Consider the following 18,557-nt stretch of genomic DNA (forward strand, 5'->3'; position numbering starts at 1 on the left):
ATGCCAACGATCGGCTGATATATTCCTGACAATAAATCTTCCTATTAAAAGACTTCGTTACAGCTTCATAAAATTGAAGGTGTCTCCCACATACAGCGAGAGTCGCGGACCCGAAGAAATTGATTTATGGATATCGCTAATGTTGCCTCTTAGCCTGTAATCAATGTTTGTTTATATCTAGCAATTTCGTAAGTTTGGATTATGACATCTTTCATTGGTGAGTAATCGTACACACAGCGAAAATATTGCCGAAGAGAGTTCATACGAGCATGATACCGTCCAATCATGACGGGCAGAACGGACGAAGAAAATGGCAAAACAGCCAAATTTTGTTCGAAAGAGTGCTCTTTAACGACTGTTTGTATTCTTCAATTGGTGAGTATTGAATTATTTTCTTACGATTTACTTGACTTTTACACATACTCGAAGTAGGCCCCTATCGTGCAGTGGTGTCTCAGTGCAGTGGTGTCTTACTTATTATACAATAAATCGACCTTTAATGGTCTTAGCCTAAGTTTGATTCTCTCAACACTGATTCAAAGTTTCTTATGGTAACACCAATGTCAAAATTAAAATTATTGCCGCTTTTTGCCGCTGTGAGAAACGTTCGTTCCATTGGCGAAAAGTAGATCGATTTATAGCATGTAGTTATAAAGAAAAGGGCAGGTTATATTCATTCTTTACTATTTATTCAATCTAGGCTATATCCCTGGCCTGAGTAAGTCGAGTGTAACAAAATGTCTTTTTGCTGGTCTTGAGAATTTTTCGGCTAACTTTCTAGAATGGAGATGCAGCTTTAACTTGCATATACGCTTATTCTTAGTATTCTGATTAATCATTTGGTATGCTACAAACCAGTTTTTCTTTTTCTTTTCTCCATTTTTTTCTCATAATTTTGCATGTCTTAATTTGCTTTATTTTACTTTATTTTACTACTTATTTGTTTTGTTTTCAGCCTGTATCCATTGCTCAATGAGGCCAGCATTTAGTCTATAGATATCAATGTTTAATGTCTTTTTTCTTAGCTTGAACATTTAAGTATGTCCTTTGTCACTATCAGTGTCATATTTTTCTTTAATATAATTAAACATTTTGGTGCTTAGGCTATAAACTATCCAACATACAACACATGCTATGCATACTGTATATTCTGCATCACAATTAACATCATACCAAAGTAAATTTCTAAGGGTAGCAGCTTAAGTTGAACGATAAAAGGTAACAATTAACTGTAATCATCTGTATTTGTGAAAGAGGGGAGGGGACTTGTCAGTCTCTTCAAGCCAGGAGAAAATAATTAGTGGAGAGGATCTTCAAGCTCGTTTGAAGAGCTTTTGTACGTGTTCCTTCAAGTACTAATTGTGTTTCATTCAGCTAACCTTCCCTTCTTGTTTGTGAAGCCTGTTCTTTAAAGAATATACAGTGAACTTGAAGAAAACAATGTGAACATGTACATATAACCTGCTCTGCAATTAGTGTCTTAACATGTATAATGTGGTGTGACAATGTTAGCTATACATGTATCTGCTGTTAGCAATGTTTTGTCACTTTTAGTCCATGTGAAAAACCAAAGTATCCATTCCTTATTGCCTAAATGAGGTACAATACTTTATTCATTCTGGGATATACTGTACTATATGTGTGTGTTGCACCAGTATTGTGCTCAATTCTATGAATTACGCTAAAATTCTAAAATAGTGCTCATATTCGCCGTGTAACACACTTGTAGGTTTCTCCTGTACACTGAGCAATGAACAGTGGTATTATAAATTATATGTACAACAAATTTTGTTTGTAGTCTGCACCCTGTTCACCAGAAGAATTTTAGAAAATATACTGTAGGGTACAGATAACATATTTTCATATTAAAGGCTTGTACAGTAACATTTGGCTATGTTATTCGTGGCTGAAAATGACACTTTTTTTTAACCATATGTCCTGTATTAACAACACAATAAAGCCCCACTTTTAGTCCTTCACTCAGAACTGTGCTGGTGTCTCTACATCCCAACCCTTACCCCCCACACCCCCCTCCCCTCCCATCGAGCCTCCACAACTTCTGTATGAAATCACCCACTGTCAAAGTTGTATATTCATAGCTTTAGGGCTGAACTTCCCTGTTACTTGTTGTCTGTGGTATGTGCTGTGACAGTGTTTTACTTTGTGTGCCTGGCACAGTTTTGAAATATTTCCATGAACATTGTATCTGGGGAGTTGTGATTTAGCTGTTTTTTTGTTGTAACTGTGGCTATGGGTTAGTTGAGCAGGAAATGACCTCCTTAAGGTAGTCAATGTATATTCTAATTTGTTTGGTTCTCCCAAAGGTATCATTCTGGATAGCAGTATGTTGTAAATTTGAAATCCTAGAATTTAAAGGGAGGTGGTGAATGTAGGGAATAAGATAGTAATGCATTGCAAATTACATACATGTTGTTATGTGGTTAATACAAAGATGTATATCGAGCTAGTTTTGTACACAGGAATCATTGCATTTTATGATAGAAACACATTGAAAGTCTTTAAAACTGCTATGCAAACTTTGAACCCTAAAATTATTCCCTGGGGGGCATAAAGTCTAGTATTTAAAGTCTTGGAAGTTGGAACAGATTTATAGTATTTGCATAGTTAGTACAGGTAACAGAAATGTCTTGGGCAAGTGATGGCAGTAACTTGTAGTGTAAGTTTCTTATCTACATTAACAGTCATCAGTATATGTCATGAATGTAAAGTCTTACCAATGCTGTACAGTATGCAAGCAATTGCTAACATTTTTCAAATGTATGCGAGCATTCTGAACTGTACCTTCTTGGAGCCAGTGCATATATGCAGTTTGATATAATGATGACGAAAACGATGATATTCACAATATTATTGCCAGACATGGTACAGTATGGACGAACTGTTTACACTTTACAGTACTTTGTTAGATGGATATTTCTGACAATTAAATGAGTATAATAGATACTGTGCCTGACAAATTCCTAGGAAGATTAATATGGGTTATGACTGACCAATAGTTGTCTTTAGAACTAGCATTTTTGTTTGGGGGCAGGTGGTGGGAGGTTCAAGTAGTTGTCATCAGGGCGGGAAATTATTGAGTCTGAAAAATTGCAAATTACAATTTAGTGGGGGTAAAATAAAACTAACTATAAAATAAGAATGGTATTGGGATCTCCACCAGTGTGTGATTGCCAAAATTTCTTTGCTTAATTCATAGCTTTTATGGCATTTTAAGTTGGTCGATTAGAGGAAAATAGAATTATTAAATTTATTGACATAATGTATCGTATGGAAGCAATTTGCATCCTTTGTGTGCAGCTTTAAAATACCCTTTAGAGAATTGTAATATTTACCATTTGTTCATGTATCTTGGGTGGTCCTATCAACTGAATAATTTCACTTACAAAGTTTATTACAGTTCAAAACTTCATGAACATAACTAACCTACAGGGTAGAAGGATATAACTGACCTATAAAACTTTTTAAATTTGCCATTTTATTCCCTACAGATGATCTATTTTAGATTTAAATTAAAACTGAATTATTGATTGACTGTGGCCTTAATATTATGGTGCCTTACTTGACCAATAAAAGTAGTCTTCCTCAGTTTACTGTAGCGGCCCTCCACCACCAGGTGAGGTGTTAGGGGTCCTCCACCACCAGGGGAGGTGTAAGGGGTCCCCCACCCCCACCCCTATCCCTCACAGCCTCTGAACTGTCTGATGAACACACACCACCACACTCTCACAACTTCTATTTTATGATGTCACATTGTTATGACCATGATCGAAAAAAAGAGTCATGAAAGCCAATAATATCAACCGTTATATAAAATCTAACAAATTGCATTCACCTAAATTGATGAATGCACAAATCATTGAGTCGCAAATAAGGGGTCTTGTTTCCATCCATTAAACCAAAGTTTTTTCTCTCCGTTGAACTCTTATTTCCTCTTAAGGCATTTGTTTTAGCATGTTTCATCACACTAAACAAATACTTTAAAATATCATCTTCATCTTCAATCTTGGGTCACACTTTTGTAATTTATTAGGGAAACCATTCAAATGTAGCATTTGTGCTTTATATGTCAGTATTTGCACTAATAGTGCATCTGACTCGCTGCTGGGGAAGGAGAATGACCTTGTCTGAAGTGATTCTCTTTATTGTGATATATGACAGATATATACTGATCGATATTGATAGATATATTGATAGATGCTGTCATAGTGCAAACTGTTGGGTTCAGTGAATCATGCAGAGTTCTATGTTAGATCATGGAGTTCTCTTCTAACTCCATGGTTAGATCAATGGGGAGACCTGGGTTGATGATTAGAGGATAGGAGTCCTTTGGAAACCAAATGATTTTCATTAAATGACACCACCAAAGTGGCTGTTAAAAGAACATATGGTACTTGTACAGTATCCTTTAGAACTAAGAAGTTGCAGGAACTGTATTGTACTACAGTGTGTAAGTACTGTACTCTATACATGAGTAATACTAAAGGGCATGCAATATTTTTGTTTTAACTCTTAATACAATAGGATGTACAGTAACATTGGTTGTTAAAACTTTCTGCCCTCTTCCCAGTCCTCTCCCACTCCTTTTGTCCCTTTCCCCCCCCCCCTCATTTGCCCTTCATTCCCAGTTAAGATAGTAGAACTAATTTGATGTTTACCCTGTGGCCTGGGCTTACCCGTTATGGTTCTAGCACTGTAGTCCTAGTGTTCAAATATATCATATTTACACCATCATACAGTATTTCTTATACCTCGATTGTCTCTCTTAGAAGAGAAATTAGTTTTTACCACAAGATGTGTTTTTATTTTCCCCTTTTTCCGCTTTGTCAAGAACAATTGATGTGTCGAGCGTTCTGATGAAAATACATCTCAGCAATTCTCAAACACTACCATGTCTTGTTGTTCTTGCCTATATCAGGCGCTAAGAATAATAATACAGTTGGTCGAGTGCGTAAATAAATACAAAACAAACGAGATGGTCTGGCTATGTATGACAGAGATGGATTTGGGGAATCATGAGTTTTAAAAAGCTCAATAAGTCACACTTCAATATGTCATGGGGAGTGTTATTCAGTCACACCCATAGACAATAGCACAATAGTGATGTATCAATACAGGCCTATAAAGTAAAGTAATACACCACACAGACAGTGCTCACAATGGTGTTTGAACTGCAGTGCAATTACAGTACAACATCAATTACAGTACAGGATAGGTATTGCCTAATGACAACACTATATGTGTATGCAAGCCTCTGGTGCCATTTAATACACCCTTAGACTTAACAAAGAAAGGATTGGTGGCAGGTTTGGGGAGGGGGACACTTTTTCCCTCCCATCTTCATGCGATATAGCCACTCTTAGTACCTACTTTTTTCCACATTTCAAGATGATATTTACTAAATCATATCTGAAGGTCAGCTGTACTATTCATCTGATTGTAAATTAATAAAATTCTGCAGAAAATACAGCTTTTGTTAGATTGATAGTACAGTACATTGCAAGGGAACTTAACTGTTCATAGCATTGTAAGATAAATCCAAACTGATGAAACAAGATTGTTTATTAATATTTTTCATGGATATATAATATATTACTTTAGTCTGTAAGTTGCCTGCATGTGAACTGACACTACATATATATATGTACAGTACATCTGTACATGGATACAAATTACATGTATATATACATGTAATTTGTATCCATGTACAGATGTACTGTACTGTGTATACCATAGGGAATAGCTGTCATCCACAAGATATTATTGACAAAACCAAGACGCCCTTGGGAACATTTCTGGATATTACTAAAAGGGGAAAGAAAGAATAAAGAAAAAAAGTGGAGAAAGGTCACATAGATTAAATTTTTTTTCACACTGTGTGTAGATGTTGACAACCATATAGATACAAGTACATGCATGTCTTGTAGAAATGTATTTCATCCATCATCATGTTAATACTGTCACACGCAGTGACAGGCCTGGTTATCTCATATTTACAGCAGTCACCCCTCCCCACCCCTCTGACTTGATAGGCACTGTGTACTGAGTCAATGCAAGTCTTGATGTTATTTATGATGCCCATAGTAAAGTCAGATATGACTTTACTTTTACCCAATAAAGTGTTTTATTAAACAGAACAAATGTTTCTATTTTAAAGGTAGTCAAAATATATTATTATATTATATAATATTATATATATATATATATATATATATATATTTAAGTCCCAAAATTATAGCATGCTATAATTGCTAGAAGTTTTCAAAAAGTACTTTCCTGGAGGTCTTTACTCTCCAAATTGTTTTAGTGATTTTTAAGGAACACCTAAGAAAATATCCTCAAAGGTTGTAATAAAAACAGTTTAAGAATTTTGACTTAAGGTTACCATATTTGAATATATCTAGCATATTTGTGGCCAATACAGCATACCTTTCAGAGAGCATTATAAGAGGCCTTGTCAAGTTTTATCATGCTTAAATAACATGTTTAAACATCATCAATATTGCTCCCAAAAATGCTAGAGAGTCTGATAATGGTCACACATGCTCTTAATTTCAACCAGCAGTTTACTGCAACATTATAAGTAGTCCTCTCCATACTGAGAAAGTCCACATTGAGATATCACCTCTTCTTATATATTATCTCTTATGTATTATCTCTGATATTGCTGAATGTGAAGTAATAATTTGGAGCCTCTAAAATGATAGTACTTTTTTACAACTTCTGGAGCTATACTTAGCATACTAAAATTTTGATGCAAATGTTTCTGAAGGTGGTACTTTTAATATTGGAAGCTCAATTGTTATATAGCACAATTGTAGATTCCTCTCAGGTTTACCTTTCATCAATATGTAGGAATATGACTTTAACTAGTATGCATTGATATCAATCTCTGGCACAATCCTTTGATTCACCGAACAAAATGTTTTTACGACCAACTTTTAGGCTGTGTCCCATAGTTTTTTTTCGGACTGTCGCTTTAAAGTAAATTTTTCTCCCATTATGTACATGGATTTAAAATGGACTTAAATCAGAAAAGATCTCAAGACTCCAGAGGTTCCTTTGACTGCTTACAGAACATGCTTGGACATCTTAAAAAAATCTCACAGAGTATTCGTGGCATGTTTTGTTTAATCTTAAATGCCTGTCATTCTGTTATTTATTATCATTGGTCCTAATACAGTCTTCACTTGAACATCTGTGCTTCCAACACAAAATAATCCAGGATTGATGTGTACAGAATACCACTCAACACTTCGAGAGCTCTGATAATCTGTGAATGGAAAACTGCAGCCAAAAGTGAAACAGTTGTGGTGTCAAGGATTTATTTTGGATAGGTTAAATACCAGGGCTGCTGTACGAAATGTGGTAAAAGGATCGTTGGTCTGTTTTGGAATGGTTATAGCGTACGAGGTCAATACAACAATTGGCTAGATATAATATATGCTAAAATGGTTGAACAGTTTTATAATCTTTTACAGGAATATTCTTTTCAGTATTTTTTGTTGTTGACAGTTTTGGAATATATCTATTTTGTTTGATATAAATAATTTTGTGACTTTCTTTGTGTTGGCAAGTTTTGAGTATATCACCAGATACATAAGCTGGTTGAGACATATATTTCTTGATCTGCATTACAATCTTGAACATTTAGAGATTCTACCCGATATTACTTATCATCTGCATATATTTAATAGAATTCGATTAGAATTTCATCAAAGTTCATCAGTATAGCTCTGTGAAAGGTAAAGCTGACAATGGACCTTTCCCTAGGGGGACAACAATGCTTATTTATGATTTGTCAGATAATCCCTAAGTTTTAAGTTTCATTAGCCTTGACACCAACCATTCGAGAAATCTTCCAGTCAGTGCATAATCCAAGGATCTTCGACAAACCTATGTATAAAATCACACATTGTTTGGGGAGCACAGTGTTAAATGCACACTAGAAACATCTGGCAAAAGGATCTTGGATGCTTGTTATGTCCATGGTTTAAAGTAAGGAACAAGGCTGCCCTGTCAGGTCAACATGTATTTGTGTGGCTGGAAACAAGTGTACTATTATATAGGAACACCAAAATAAAAAAAAATGAATAAATAAATAAAAAATCACTCTTATTTTCAACTATCCCTTCTCCTTCATCATACTCATCCAGTATCGCTTCACAAATTTGCATAGGTACAAAATGGTCAAATCCATCTGTTAGCAGTTTTTTTGACATGTACAGTACAGTACCATAGAATTTTAATAACTCCATAACCTTCAAACCTGCTACACAAATTTGAAACATTAAATTATCCCTGTAAGTAAGAGCTTGTACCATACGGAATCAAAAACCAAATAACTTGCATTTTCTACAATATACATGAGAACCTACTTTTACAGTCATCAGTATTGACCCCAAATTTCAGTTCGCTTAAAAATTGCTAGAAATTGTAAAAAAAGTCCTTTCCTGAAGGCTCTGATTCCTCTAACTTTTCACAGATGTTCAGGAATATTAAAACTAGACAAATAAATTGGTCGGTGTGGATAACTATACGTTTAGTGCGGGGAGTTAATATTCTTGTTAAATGTGGTCGTGAGTGACCATTGATGTGAGTTTCTGGCATATTATGGGGGATCAATTTACTTGTGACCTTGATCTTAGATGAACCTGTGGAAATTAACTGATCATACAGTGTGTAAGGAAAGGTTTAACATTGGTTGACAGTTGAGCTGTATGCAGTAGATGTACAGTCATGCATACATGTATTGTACAATAAATCCAGACCGAAGTACACAACAGTACAAAGAGAGTACTGGATACAACTAAAATTGCAGCCAATATTCCTTTATGTTATTTCTGCTGTGGTATGCTTGTAAACAACAACCATGGCTAAGTTGTACTGGTTTTCTTCAAACAGTGCTGCGATGTGGTCTGTTGATGTATAACATACTGTACTGTAGTGACTCACTACAGTACAGTATGTTAAATATACACAGACCACATAGCTAGTGAGTTACACAATAATGAAGGTCATAATTAAGTGTTCACATTGTATCTACAGTACAGTACTTGGCAGTTTTTAAGGTTTTTGACAAATCAAAACTAAGAACTGAAAATGTTATGTCTATAAAAAACTAATCACTACATCCTGTACATCTTTGCATGTGTTGTGTATTAACAACTTGTCAATTTGATATAGCATTTTGTGGTTTTTACTAGTCTAAAAATATACCTAAATTATTGCCAAACGCATCCTTTAAAAGTACAGTACAGTAGTATGATTCTGTGACCAATTGATGTCAGAGACCAATGGGCTTACAGACTTTACAGTGTCCCAGAGAGTTACTGTACATCCAGTACAGGTCTACTGACATAGTAGCTCACACCCACTCTGCTGTGATTTGTATCAGCTCTGTGTTATTTGTATAACTACTTAAAATGAATGAGAATTGATCTATGATTATATCTTCTGATCGTGGGGCAGGATAAATGAGGTTATGAAGTACCTCAGACAAAAGATAAAATTTGAACTCTATTCCCTGGAGTGTTGTATTCTAACAGTAGTCCCCAAATGAGAGAGTTTATGTTACATAAATTTGTGTGGCAAGGTATATTGTATAGGTTGAGAAAATACAGCAGTGTAAAGCCAATGGAAACCAGTCCATACAGTGGAGTATCTCACCTCCAAATTGTTATTGGCATTATAACTGTTAGGAAATAGCTCCCTAGCTAATTGACAATATTATAAACATTAAAACTTTCACTGTTCTGTATCTAATATATGGAACTGCCTGTCATCTCCCACATGAATAAGTAAGCCTACTTTGTCATGAGAGTTTAGTATCAAATGGCTGTAAAAAGATTATTATTATTTTTTTTTTATCAACATGAGCTCAAAATAAAAAGTACTATTAAATCAAAATGGTAATGATAGTAAATAAAAGTCAAAGAATGTGACAGATTTGCCAACCTCTCCTGGTTTTACAAGAAGTCTCTGACTTTCTTTAGAGGTATGTAATCTAACACTCTCCATATTTCATGTGCTTAAATTCTGTTAGTACATCCCTGGCAACATTTGGCTGAAATTTAAGATTGCTTTTGATGCACATTTTGAGACAGTTGTTAAATACAGAATGAAACAGAACTCTTATGAACCATCGTCTGCCAATTCATGACTATGTTAAAAGCTTGAGGAAATTCAAACCTACTGTACAAACTCTCGTAACCCTAAATGACCTATGACATATCATTCGTTGAGGAAATTCTCACTCTCCTTCCCCCTCCACAATATACATACAATATGTTACAATGTCACATAGTTTGGCAATCTTCAGCCAAGGACGTACTTTATGAGTATTAAATATCCATATTAAAACTGGACAATCTGTCAGCCAACTTTATGCCATCTGCTCTATGAATTGAGTTATTCTGACACAATTTTTTGCAATGATTTTTTTTGTTTTTTAATATATTAATTCTAAACAGAAGTTGAAATATACTTGGTACGGTCTTCAAGATCGTTTATCTTATCAGGTGATTAAAACAGCTAGATATTCTTGCAACCACACGAAAAGCATTCTGACTCATTTCACCCAGGTAAATACAGCATTCATCTTCTATAGACCAAACAATACAACATATATACAGTATTATAAGAATGTTGTATTTATCAGTTTTGTTTGATTCAGTATAAATATCAATAATTTTGCCAGGTGATCTCCTCTATGGTTACAGTATCTATTGTTACGGTTAACAGGCCATTCAGGGTTTCATGTCATCAGAAATTTACAAGCAATTTTTACCCAAGGTTACGCACACAGTAATAATAAAGTGTCATACCATCTAATGTGTAGGTGCACTTGAATACTACAAGGTTGGTTCTAAGACATATTTTGACTTCAAACTATATAGTGACAATATGCAACAACAAAATACAAGTTGGAAGAGGTTATTATTACATTATTATTATCTGTTGAATCCTGTTCAAGTTTGACATGAGTACTGTAGTTTTCTAAAAGAAGACTCAAACTAAACAATCGTCTTAAATATGACAGAGATCCTTGCGAAGAACAACTAACTCACCCAAACAGATAAGGTCTTTGAGTGATAACTGTGTTCATTTTTAGTTAGTATCAGAAAAAGCTCATTCAAGTTAAGTCATGAATATTTATTATTGACTGTCATACCTTCAAATAACTGTTAAGTACCGTGTTGATCTCAAATTAACGACTCTTTGGCAGCCGAGACGACGAGCTGAAGAGGGCTGGACGGGAATCTCAAACTCTCAATGGTCGTTAGTTATCGAGAAAGAATTTGTCAATGTTTTCGAGCAGATGTTATCGTACACCGAGTTTTTAATTAAAATTGCACTGACAAATAGCATGCACATGTTTCACAAGCAGCTTTTGATTGTTAGCTTATCTAGCGTTTTATTGCATCAGCAATGTTTTCGACAACAACATGCGTATGATACAGTAGGTGTATCTACAGTAGTACTATAAAGAGTAGTAGTACTTAAGTAGTATTGTATCTCTGAGCATTGAAATGATTCAGTTGTTGTCAAACGAAGACATCTTCAGTTTAGTCATAAATATTGTAATCATGAAATAAAGGAAGTCTTGGTTCAATTGCAACTTTGTAATGTTCACATCTCAAGATGTTAAGGATGACTAATTCCAGTTCATATATTTTCGGCTGTATATTAGTCACAAGGGTGTCACTCATACGCTCGGCTTATGAGCTCATTTATAAGGGAAATAATCTTTCATTTGATTCTAAAAAAAAAAATCAACGCGACACTTTTGGTGTTTTACTAGCCCTTCAGGAACAGTACTAGATGAATGCATCTAGTGCTAATGACTTATAAACCTGAATAAAAAACTGACTCAAGTATATAAGTTTTTTTGATCTATTTACATTTTTATGATAACTCTGGTCATTAAGTGAAAACAGACTGGAGGCAAGTGTCTTAATACATGATACAAATTTATATATTAAATCAGTATGTCATGAAAGTTTCGGAAAAAATTTACTGCATAATAAAATTTGTAAGTATCTATAGAATGACGCAGTTCTTAATATCTTTAAGAAAAATTTTGTTTTGGACATCACCTAACTGTTCAATTTTGTCACTGTTATTCTTTATGAATATTCTAAAATTAAATGTATCCATCAGTTTTGCATAAATCGTCAAACGTTGAGGTTATTCAACTCAGTTTTGCGGGGACAAGAGAAGATGAAGTTTATTTTCCAAGAAGTTTTTGAGGTTCAATTTGCATCATCATTTATATTCCTGAGGATTATGGAATTTCTAAAATGGAATAATTTTGACCCAAATTTAGCTCCCTACGCTCAATATGAAATTCAAATGAGCAAATCAATTAGATGTCGTAAATTTGGAAATATGTCAGTCAGTCATACGTATGATCACAATTACTGTACAGTAAAACTTAAAAAAATTAAAATCAGATTAGAGTCTTTGGTTAGATATCACTGATATCCTCCACAGTACCTATATCTATCAACCTCTACAATTGCACATCCTGCCATTCCCCCTACCACTAATCCACCCACTCACCCCATCCCATTCTCCTCCATGTATCAACCTCCCCTCCCCCCCGCCCCCTTACCACCTCCTAATTTTACCACCCAAAGTGTCAGGGAAAGCCAAAATATAATTTGGATTACACTCTTTGCTTTCATTGCCTTAGTCCTTATGTAATGATTTCATGGGAACGTTCAACTTACAGGTAAACATTCAACAGTACATGTTAGTATGTAATATGTTTGTGTGTGTGTGTGGGTGGGTGTATGTACGTTTGTGTACCTGTGCATACAGATTGCATTTTTTGTTCACTTCTGCTATCAAATTTAGGTACAATTTTTCAGCTGTGATTTTTTTAAGTCATAGTTCAAAGTGTCCTTGATATTTTACAGTACTTTGGGCTATAGAAACCACAACACAATTGAGTATGGACTGTACATACAATAGACACACCCCACTGTTCTTTTATAATCAAGACCAAAGACAGCTAGGTAAAGAACAGGGTTGTACTGTCAATTTCAACAGGGATTATATTTGTCACTTAATACATATTTAGAAGGTCCTTTGTTATCACGTGAAAGTAAACGCCAACACAATTCACAGCAGAATGGGAGTATTATACCTGATACTAGCAGAGTGTTAACCGATGGGATGGCCTTGGCAACTGGCTGTCATTCATTCCCTCATGAGACCAGCAGCGAGTCCTGACAGGACTTCCTGCTGAAACTTACACCATGTATACATGGAGTACAGTGCAGTACATGTGCTGTGATGCTTTCTTTGTACAGTTTACAGTCAGACTAGAGAGATGTAATAAGCTCAGCTATCTGTTCTGGACTCCACTATTAAAAAAAGCAAAACAGAGGTACATTAGTTAACAGATCAATCCTATGTTATGGGAATCTGTACTTCCTAATTGAAAAGGATCTGAGCTAACTGATGAAAGCATCTGATATTGATGTTGGTCAATTTTCAATGAGAGTTGACTGGATGCATAAACAAAATAAAACAAAATGCCATAACAATGGAATGTTATTAGCAATTGAATTGGCATGGCTACCAAATATAAAATTTGATGAATAAAAAAGTCAAGATGGATTTACTAAACTATTTTCATTGAATTTTACCTTAAATTATTTTCCAATAAGACTTGGTCGGTAGGTTGTTGAAATAGTCAGAAATTGGAAACCAAGGGAGAAGGGCAGCGGCTCGGAGATATGACATTTACAGTACAGCTGTAATAGAATTGACTTGGCTTACTGGCTCACCTACAGTATCTCCTCACAACATTACAACACTAACACTGACAAGCCTAGATACAGTAGGTGAACTGGTAACAACTTTAGCACTGTGCACCCTTAAAGCAGCATTTTGCGTTGGGTCGCTTTTTTCCACCTTTTTAACATGTGCATCGATTTTTTTAGATGTATCAATCATAAAACAGCAAACTAAGATGCCATCCAAGTTTCACCCTGCTAAGAGCGTTAATTAGCGATTAATTAACGATTTATGTCGATAACGAGTAAAAGTGTCCTCGACAAAGTTTTCATATCTCCAAATCCACTAGTTTGAATTCCACCAATCAGTGAATAGTATGTTTATTCATAAGCATTTTGCGTTTGGTCGCCGTTTTCTACTTTTTTGACATGTCCATCGAGTTTTTTACATACATCAAATCACAAAACAGCAAATCAAGATATTAGCCAAGTTTTTCCCTGCCAAAAACGTTAATTGGCGAGTATTCCACATACAAAATTAATCGCATTCAGTTCCCAAACCCACTAGTTTGAATTCAACCAATCAAAGATGCAGGTTTAGTTATGAGCCGTTGCTAAAAATAGATTCAAGACTTTGCGTTGGTACAACCAGGGAGTTGTTATGCAACTCTCTGGTACAACTGCCATATAGACTGTACACAAATCAAGCGTGGTGTTATATTACGTATCTGTCAATGACGTTCGTAGTGTTTAAATATTCATATTATGGGCGAGGTTTATTGGGTTCCCAACGGAAAATATCTTGGAGAACAACAAAGTTGAAAGTTGCAATTTTTTCGACTTTTATGCCACCATTTGAAGTAAAATATAAATAGATACTGTAAGCTAGTTATGTATGTCGTTATGGCATAGTGGAGTCAGTGAGGTTGAGAAAAATCATAGAAAAGGACGCAAAATGCTGCTTTAAGTGACTAAGTCACCACTGACCTCCAGTGACCCCTCATCATTCTACTAAGTACTGAAGTTGTCTGAGAGGATGTTTCTGTTAGTGGAATTTTGCTTATCTGTTGGGATATACTTAGCTGGTATATCCATCCAGACGTCTCTCATTGTTCCCATATAAACGTAAGAAGAACATATATTATTGCAAAATGCGTCCTGGGAGTGAGCGAAGATTCTCACGGAAAACCAAACAACACTAATTATGAAGGAGAATGTGTGATCCAGTTTGAGAGGAAGGGATCAACCTTCCTTATTATTCATGAATTTCATGTATCTGCCATCGTTTTGGTTTTTTGCAGGTGGCCACGCTGGAGAGACTTGTGTTTGATTTTTTAGGCTACATGTGGGCACCGATCCTCACTGGCTTCCTCAACATCATCTTCATCCTCTTTGGTATCTTCGGCGCTCATCAATTCCGCCCGAAGTTACTGGTAGTCGTAAGTATCATTGAAGTGACAAGATGTCAACCACAAAGTTTATTTTACATTTGGGTTCTCAATATTAGGGAAGTCTGAGGTCCCAAATCCAGCCTGTATAAGTAGTTTTAAATTCAGCTCGCCATAAAACCTTGGGCCCACATTGTTAAAACTAAGCAAGATGATGGATGCCCTTACGACCTACAGTAAGGCTTTAGCACCAGGCGTGTAGCCAAGGGGGGCAAAAAGGACAGCCACCCCCCGCCCCCCTTGAGCATATTTTTTTGTATGTTTTTATGATATCGCTAGTAATTTCAAAGAGAAAATGCTAAGATGCAACTTACAAGGCCTGGGAAGTGCCATTTCCAGCGATCTGGGAGGCATTTTCAGCCAAAATTTTCTTGTATGCTTCGTGCCAACTAGGGCGCTACGCTTAGATAGTTTGCAATGCCGTATCTACGGCTCTGAAAGTTTGCCTATAGTTTCGCCCCTCCCTTGGCAAATTCCTGGCTACGCGCCTGTTGAGCACCCAACCAGCCTTCTGAGCACATTGCTTAATCTGGGTGTATTGAATTTGGTTCTGTCTGGCACTTTGCTTGAACCATTTCTTTTTTTCTCTTTACCTTGAAAAAAAAAAAATGAATTGAGATAATTTGGTGTACATGTTTCAAGTTTGTAAAGTGTAGAACTTAGTGTCAGAAAATAATTGAAACCTATGGGAGACACACTTTAAAACATTTACCCATCATTATTGAAATGGTTTTTAAAATCATTTTATGATCTTTTTTCTCTAATTTATATTAACAGTATGCAGTGTGGTCAGCACTGTGGCTCTTATGGAATCTATTTGTGATATTTCTATATTTGGAAATTGCTGGCTTGTCGTTAGAGGTAAGTTTGAAAAAAGGATCTAGCTAATTCTGATTAAAATGTGACATTTAACACTGCTATCAAATGGCTCTGCCCCCTACGCCTTCCTTGGGTCTTCCTCCTTCCCCCTTTGGCCATTGGCCGAAATTAGCATACCATAGGAACATTCAAGATTTTGTATGTTTCAGAGCAACATCACAAGCTGATGAGCCTGTTTGCATTTAAAAAACTATGTTTCTGTGGTAACTTAGAATGGGAATGAGGATTGCACCATCATTTCTGCCATAAATTTGTTGAAAAATGACTTGGTTTGTTATTGTGTTCAAGTAATGACTAGCATGGTCACACATCGAGAGCATTACTTGTCATTAATCCATGTCGTTAAGGCTTTGACTTGGCTAAAAATGTGTGAAAAATACATCTGATATCAAGAATTATAGTGTTGATGAATTGTTCAGGCCTACATTGCACATTACTTGAATAGGTGGCACTGTTCATAAATGTACAATATATACTTGTAGAGTTTAAAGATGTGTATTAGCAATGTAAGTATAAATCATATATACCTGTTTTCATATCATATTTATTCAAAATCCTAAGTCTGAGAGGAAACAAAGATTCTGCAACCTTTGAGTTATATGCATATGAAAATATTAAGATATATTGTTATAGTCGTTTGGACATGAATATTCATGAATTTTCGGAATAGGAAGCAAAATCAGCGAACCCTTCAATGTGGTTGTTTATCTTAAAGGAAACATAGTTGAACTTAACAAACAATTCAGATATCTCAAAATTGCTGTCCAAAACGCTGTCACTATATTACACCCTGCTGTTCTCAGTCATTACTCATGGACATTGTTGTTGAGGTTCTATTTCTAATTTTTTTCTTTTTTTTTACTTTTTTTCTTTTTTCTACTTTTTTCTTCTATTTCTACTTTTTCTTCCTGTTACAGAAACATTCCTACTTTCTCAACTTTGGCTCTGGCAGCGAGAGCTGGTGGTATGAGAACGGGCTCGGATGTAACGTCACGTACAACATCACCACGGCTGATAATGGGCGTGTCCAGCAGACCAGGTTGGGAGTAGAGGGGTGCTTCTTAGATTATAGATATGTTGAAGTCATCCACGCTGCAGTCCATATAGTACTTACTGTAAGTTTATAGGCATCTAGTCTCTCCCTTTGAATACTAGCTTTTCATTCTCAGAGCTTTCAAAGTTTCGTAGGAGATTTTTCAGGGTTACTGCCCTCCCCTCACCTCCCCCCCCCCCTTCCATGAGCCCTCGACCCTTTCCCATGCCCAATTTTACCATGGTAAGAAATTTTAAATTTCTGTACTTTTCAGTCTGATCCTAAAAAGTGTGTCCCAATGGTGTGAGCATTGATCAGTGGTCTCCTCCCCCTTTACAGATCATAAGAAATACAAGAGTAACAAGGAGTAGGCGATGGCCCTGATGGGGTGGTCGGGGTAATTTGCAGTGACACCAGGGAGCCACAAAAGCTTCTCTTCCCACTCTCATTCCATGTGCACTACAGTCTACTCAAAGCTGCTACCCTATCCCCTCCCCCCCTCATCCTCCCCATGCCCCCATTCTGAAGTTTGATGCAATTGCCACTCTTCTACTGGCCCTGTGATGAAAACATGCTTTATTTTATCACCACATGGCATCAGAAACCATAAAAATACACATGGACACTCATTCTGTAATACAACACATCATGTTAATTCATTTGCATTAACACGTGTTTGTACTCCTATGCTGTGTGTGTAAATACCTCTGTTTATTTCGCTACAAACAACCCTTCCCCCCCCCCCCTTTGCTTTACCAAAGTTTCAAACTAAATAATTTCTGAAGTCAATCAGGTTATCATCAAAAACACAATAGTCGCTATATTTCCTGGAAGATGTAATAACTTTTAAAAATAAACAAAATATTAAAATGGTGTACATACCTGTTAGAGCTGATTATTTTAATGAATGCCTGTCGTAAAACTTATCGATCAGGCAACCAAACTTTCCGCTGAAGTTGGCCCGTTCAGGAGACAGGAAAGGGGGGGGGTGAGGGGTGAGAAGGTTTGAGCATGTTCAGTAAAGCAGAAGCAGTTATGAAGAGAAAGTCTGAGATTGTCTCGTAGAATTGAGTCAAACTTGTAAGGCACTGTGTCAAAAACAGGAAGCTGAAGGGGCTGCAGCCAGGCTGCATAGAACACACACTCATTTACTCTAGTTTCATGCAAGAGGTATTGCTGGTTTGTAGAGGTAATAATAATAATAATATTTGCTTTTTATATAAGCGCTTTATACCAGCGATAGGTTTCAAAGCGCTTTACAGACGTTAAATTACCCCTGGTCAATGATAACCTGTCCCAGAGACAATCCCTCCAGTTGGCAGCAGTTATATACTGTGCCCAATGACAAGTTACCTCACAGGTACCCATTTAACCCCTGGGTGGAGAGAGGCAAGTGAGATAAAGCATCTTACCCAAGGACACAACGTAATG

The 18,557-nt window shown here is 36.0% G+C and overlaps 1 protein-coding gene across 2 annotated transcripts in view; it reads left to right on the forward strand.

Annotated features, from left to right (window-relative positions):
* Positions 1-212: 212 nt before the first annotated feature.
* The window catches only part of LOC139954777 (sodium/potassium-transporting ATPase subunit beta-1-interacting protein 2-like), a 29,875-nt gene continuing 11,530 nt past the window's right edge, over positions 213-18,557 (forward strand). The window contains exons 1-4 of one of the 2 annotated variants that reach the window (XM_071954709.1): positions 213-375; positions 15,068-15,205; positions 15,992-16,075; positions 17,011-17,208. In XM_071954709.1, the coding sequence (XP_071810810.1) occupies positions 286-375; positions 15,068-15,205; positions 15,992-16,075; positions 17,011-17,208 (510 nt within the window). In that variant the 5' untranslated portion in view covers positions 213-285. The remainder of the gene's footprint in view (positions 376-15,067; positions 15,206-15,991; positions 16,076-17,010; positions 17,209-18,557) is intronic. The other variant, XM_071954708.1, reaches the window with a different exon arrangement.

This window comes from Apostichopus japonicus, chromosome 17 (assembly GCF_037975245.1).
Source record: "Apostichopus japonicus isolate 1M-3 chromosome 17, ASM3797524v1, whole genome shotgun sequence".
NCBI lineage: Eukaryota > Metazoa > Echinodermata > Holothuroidea > Aspidochirotida > Stichopodidae > Apostichopus > Apostichopus japonicus.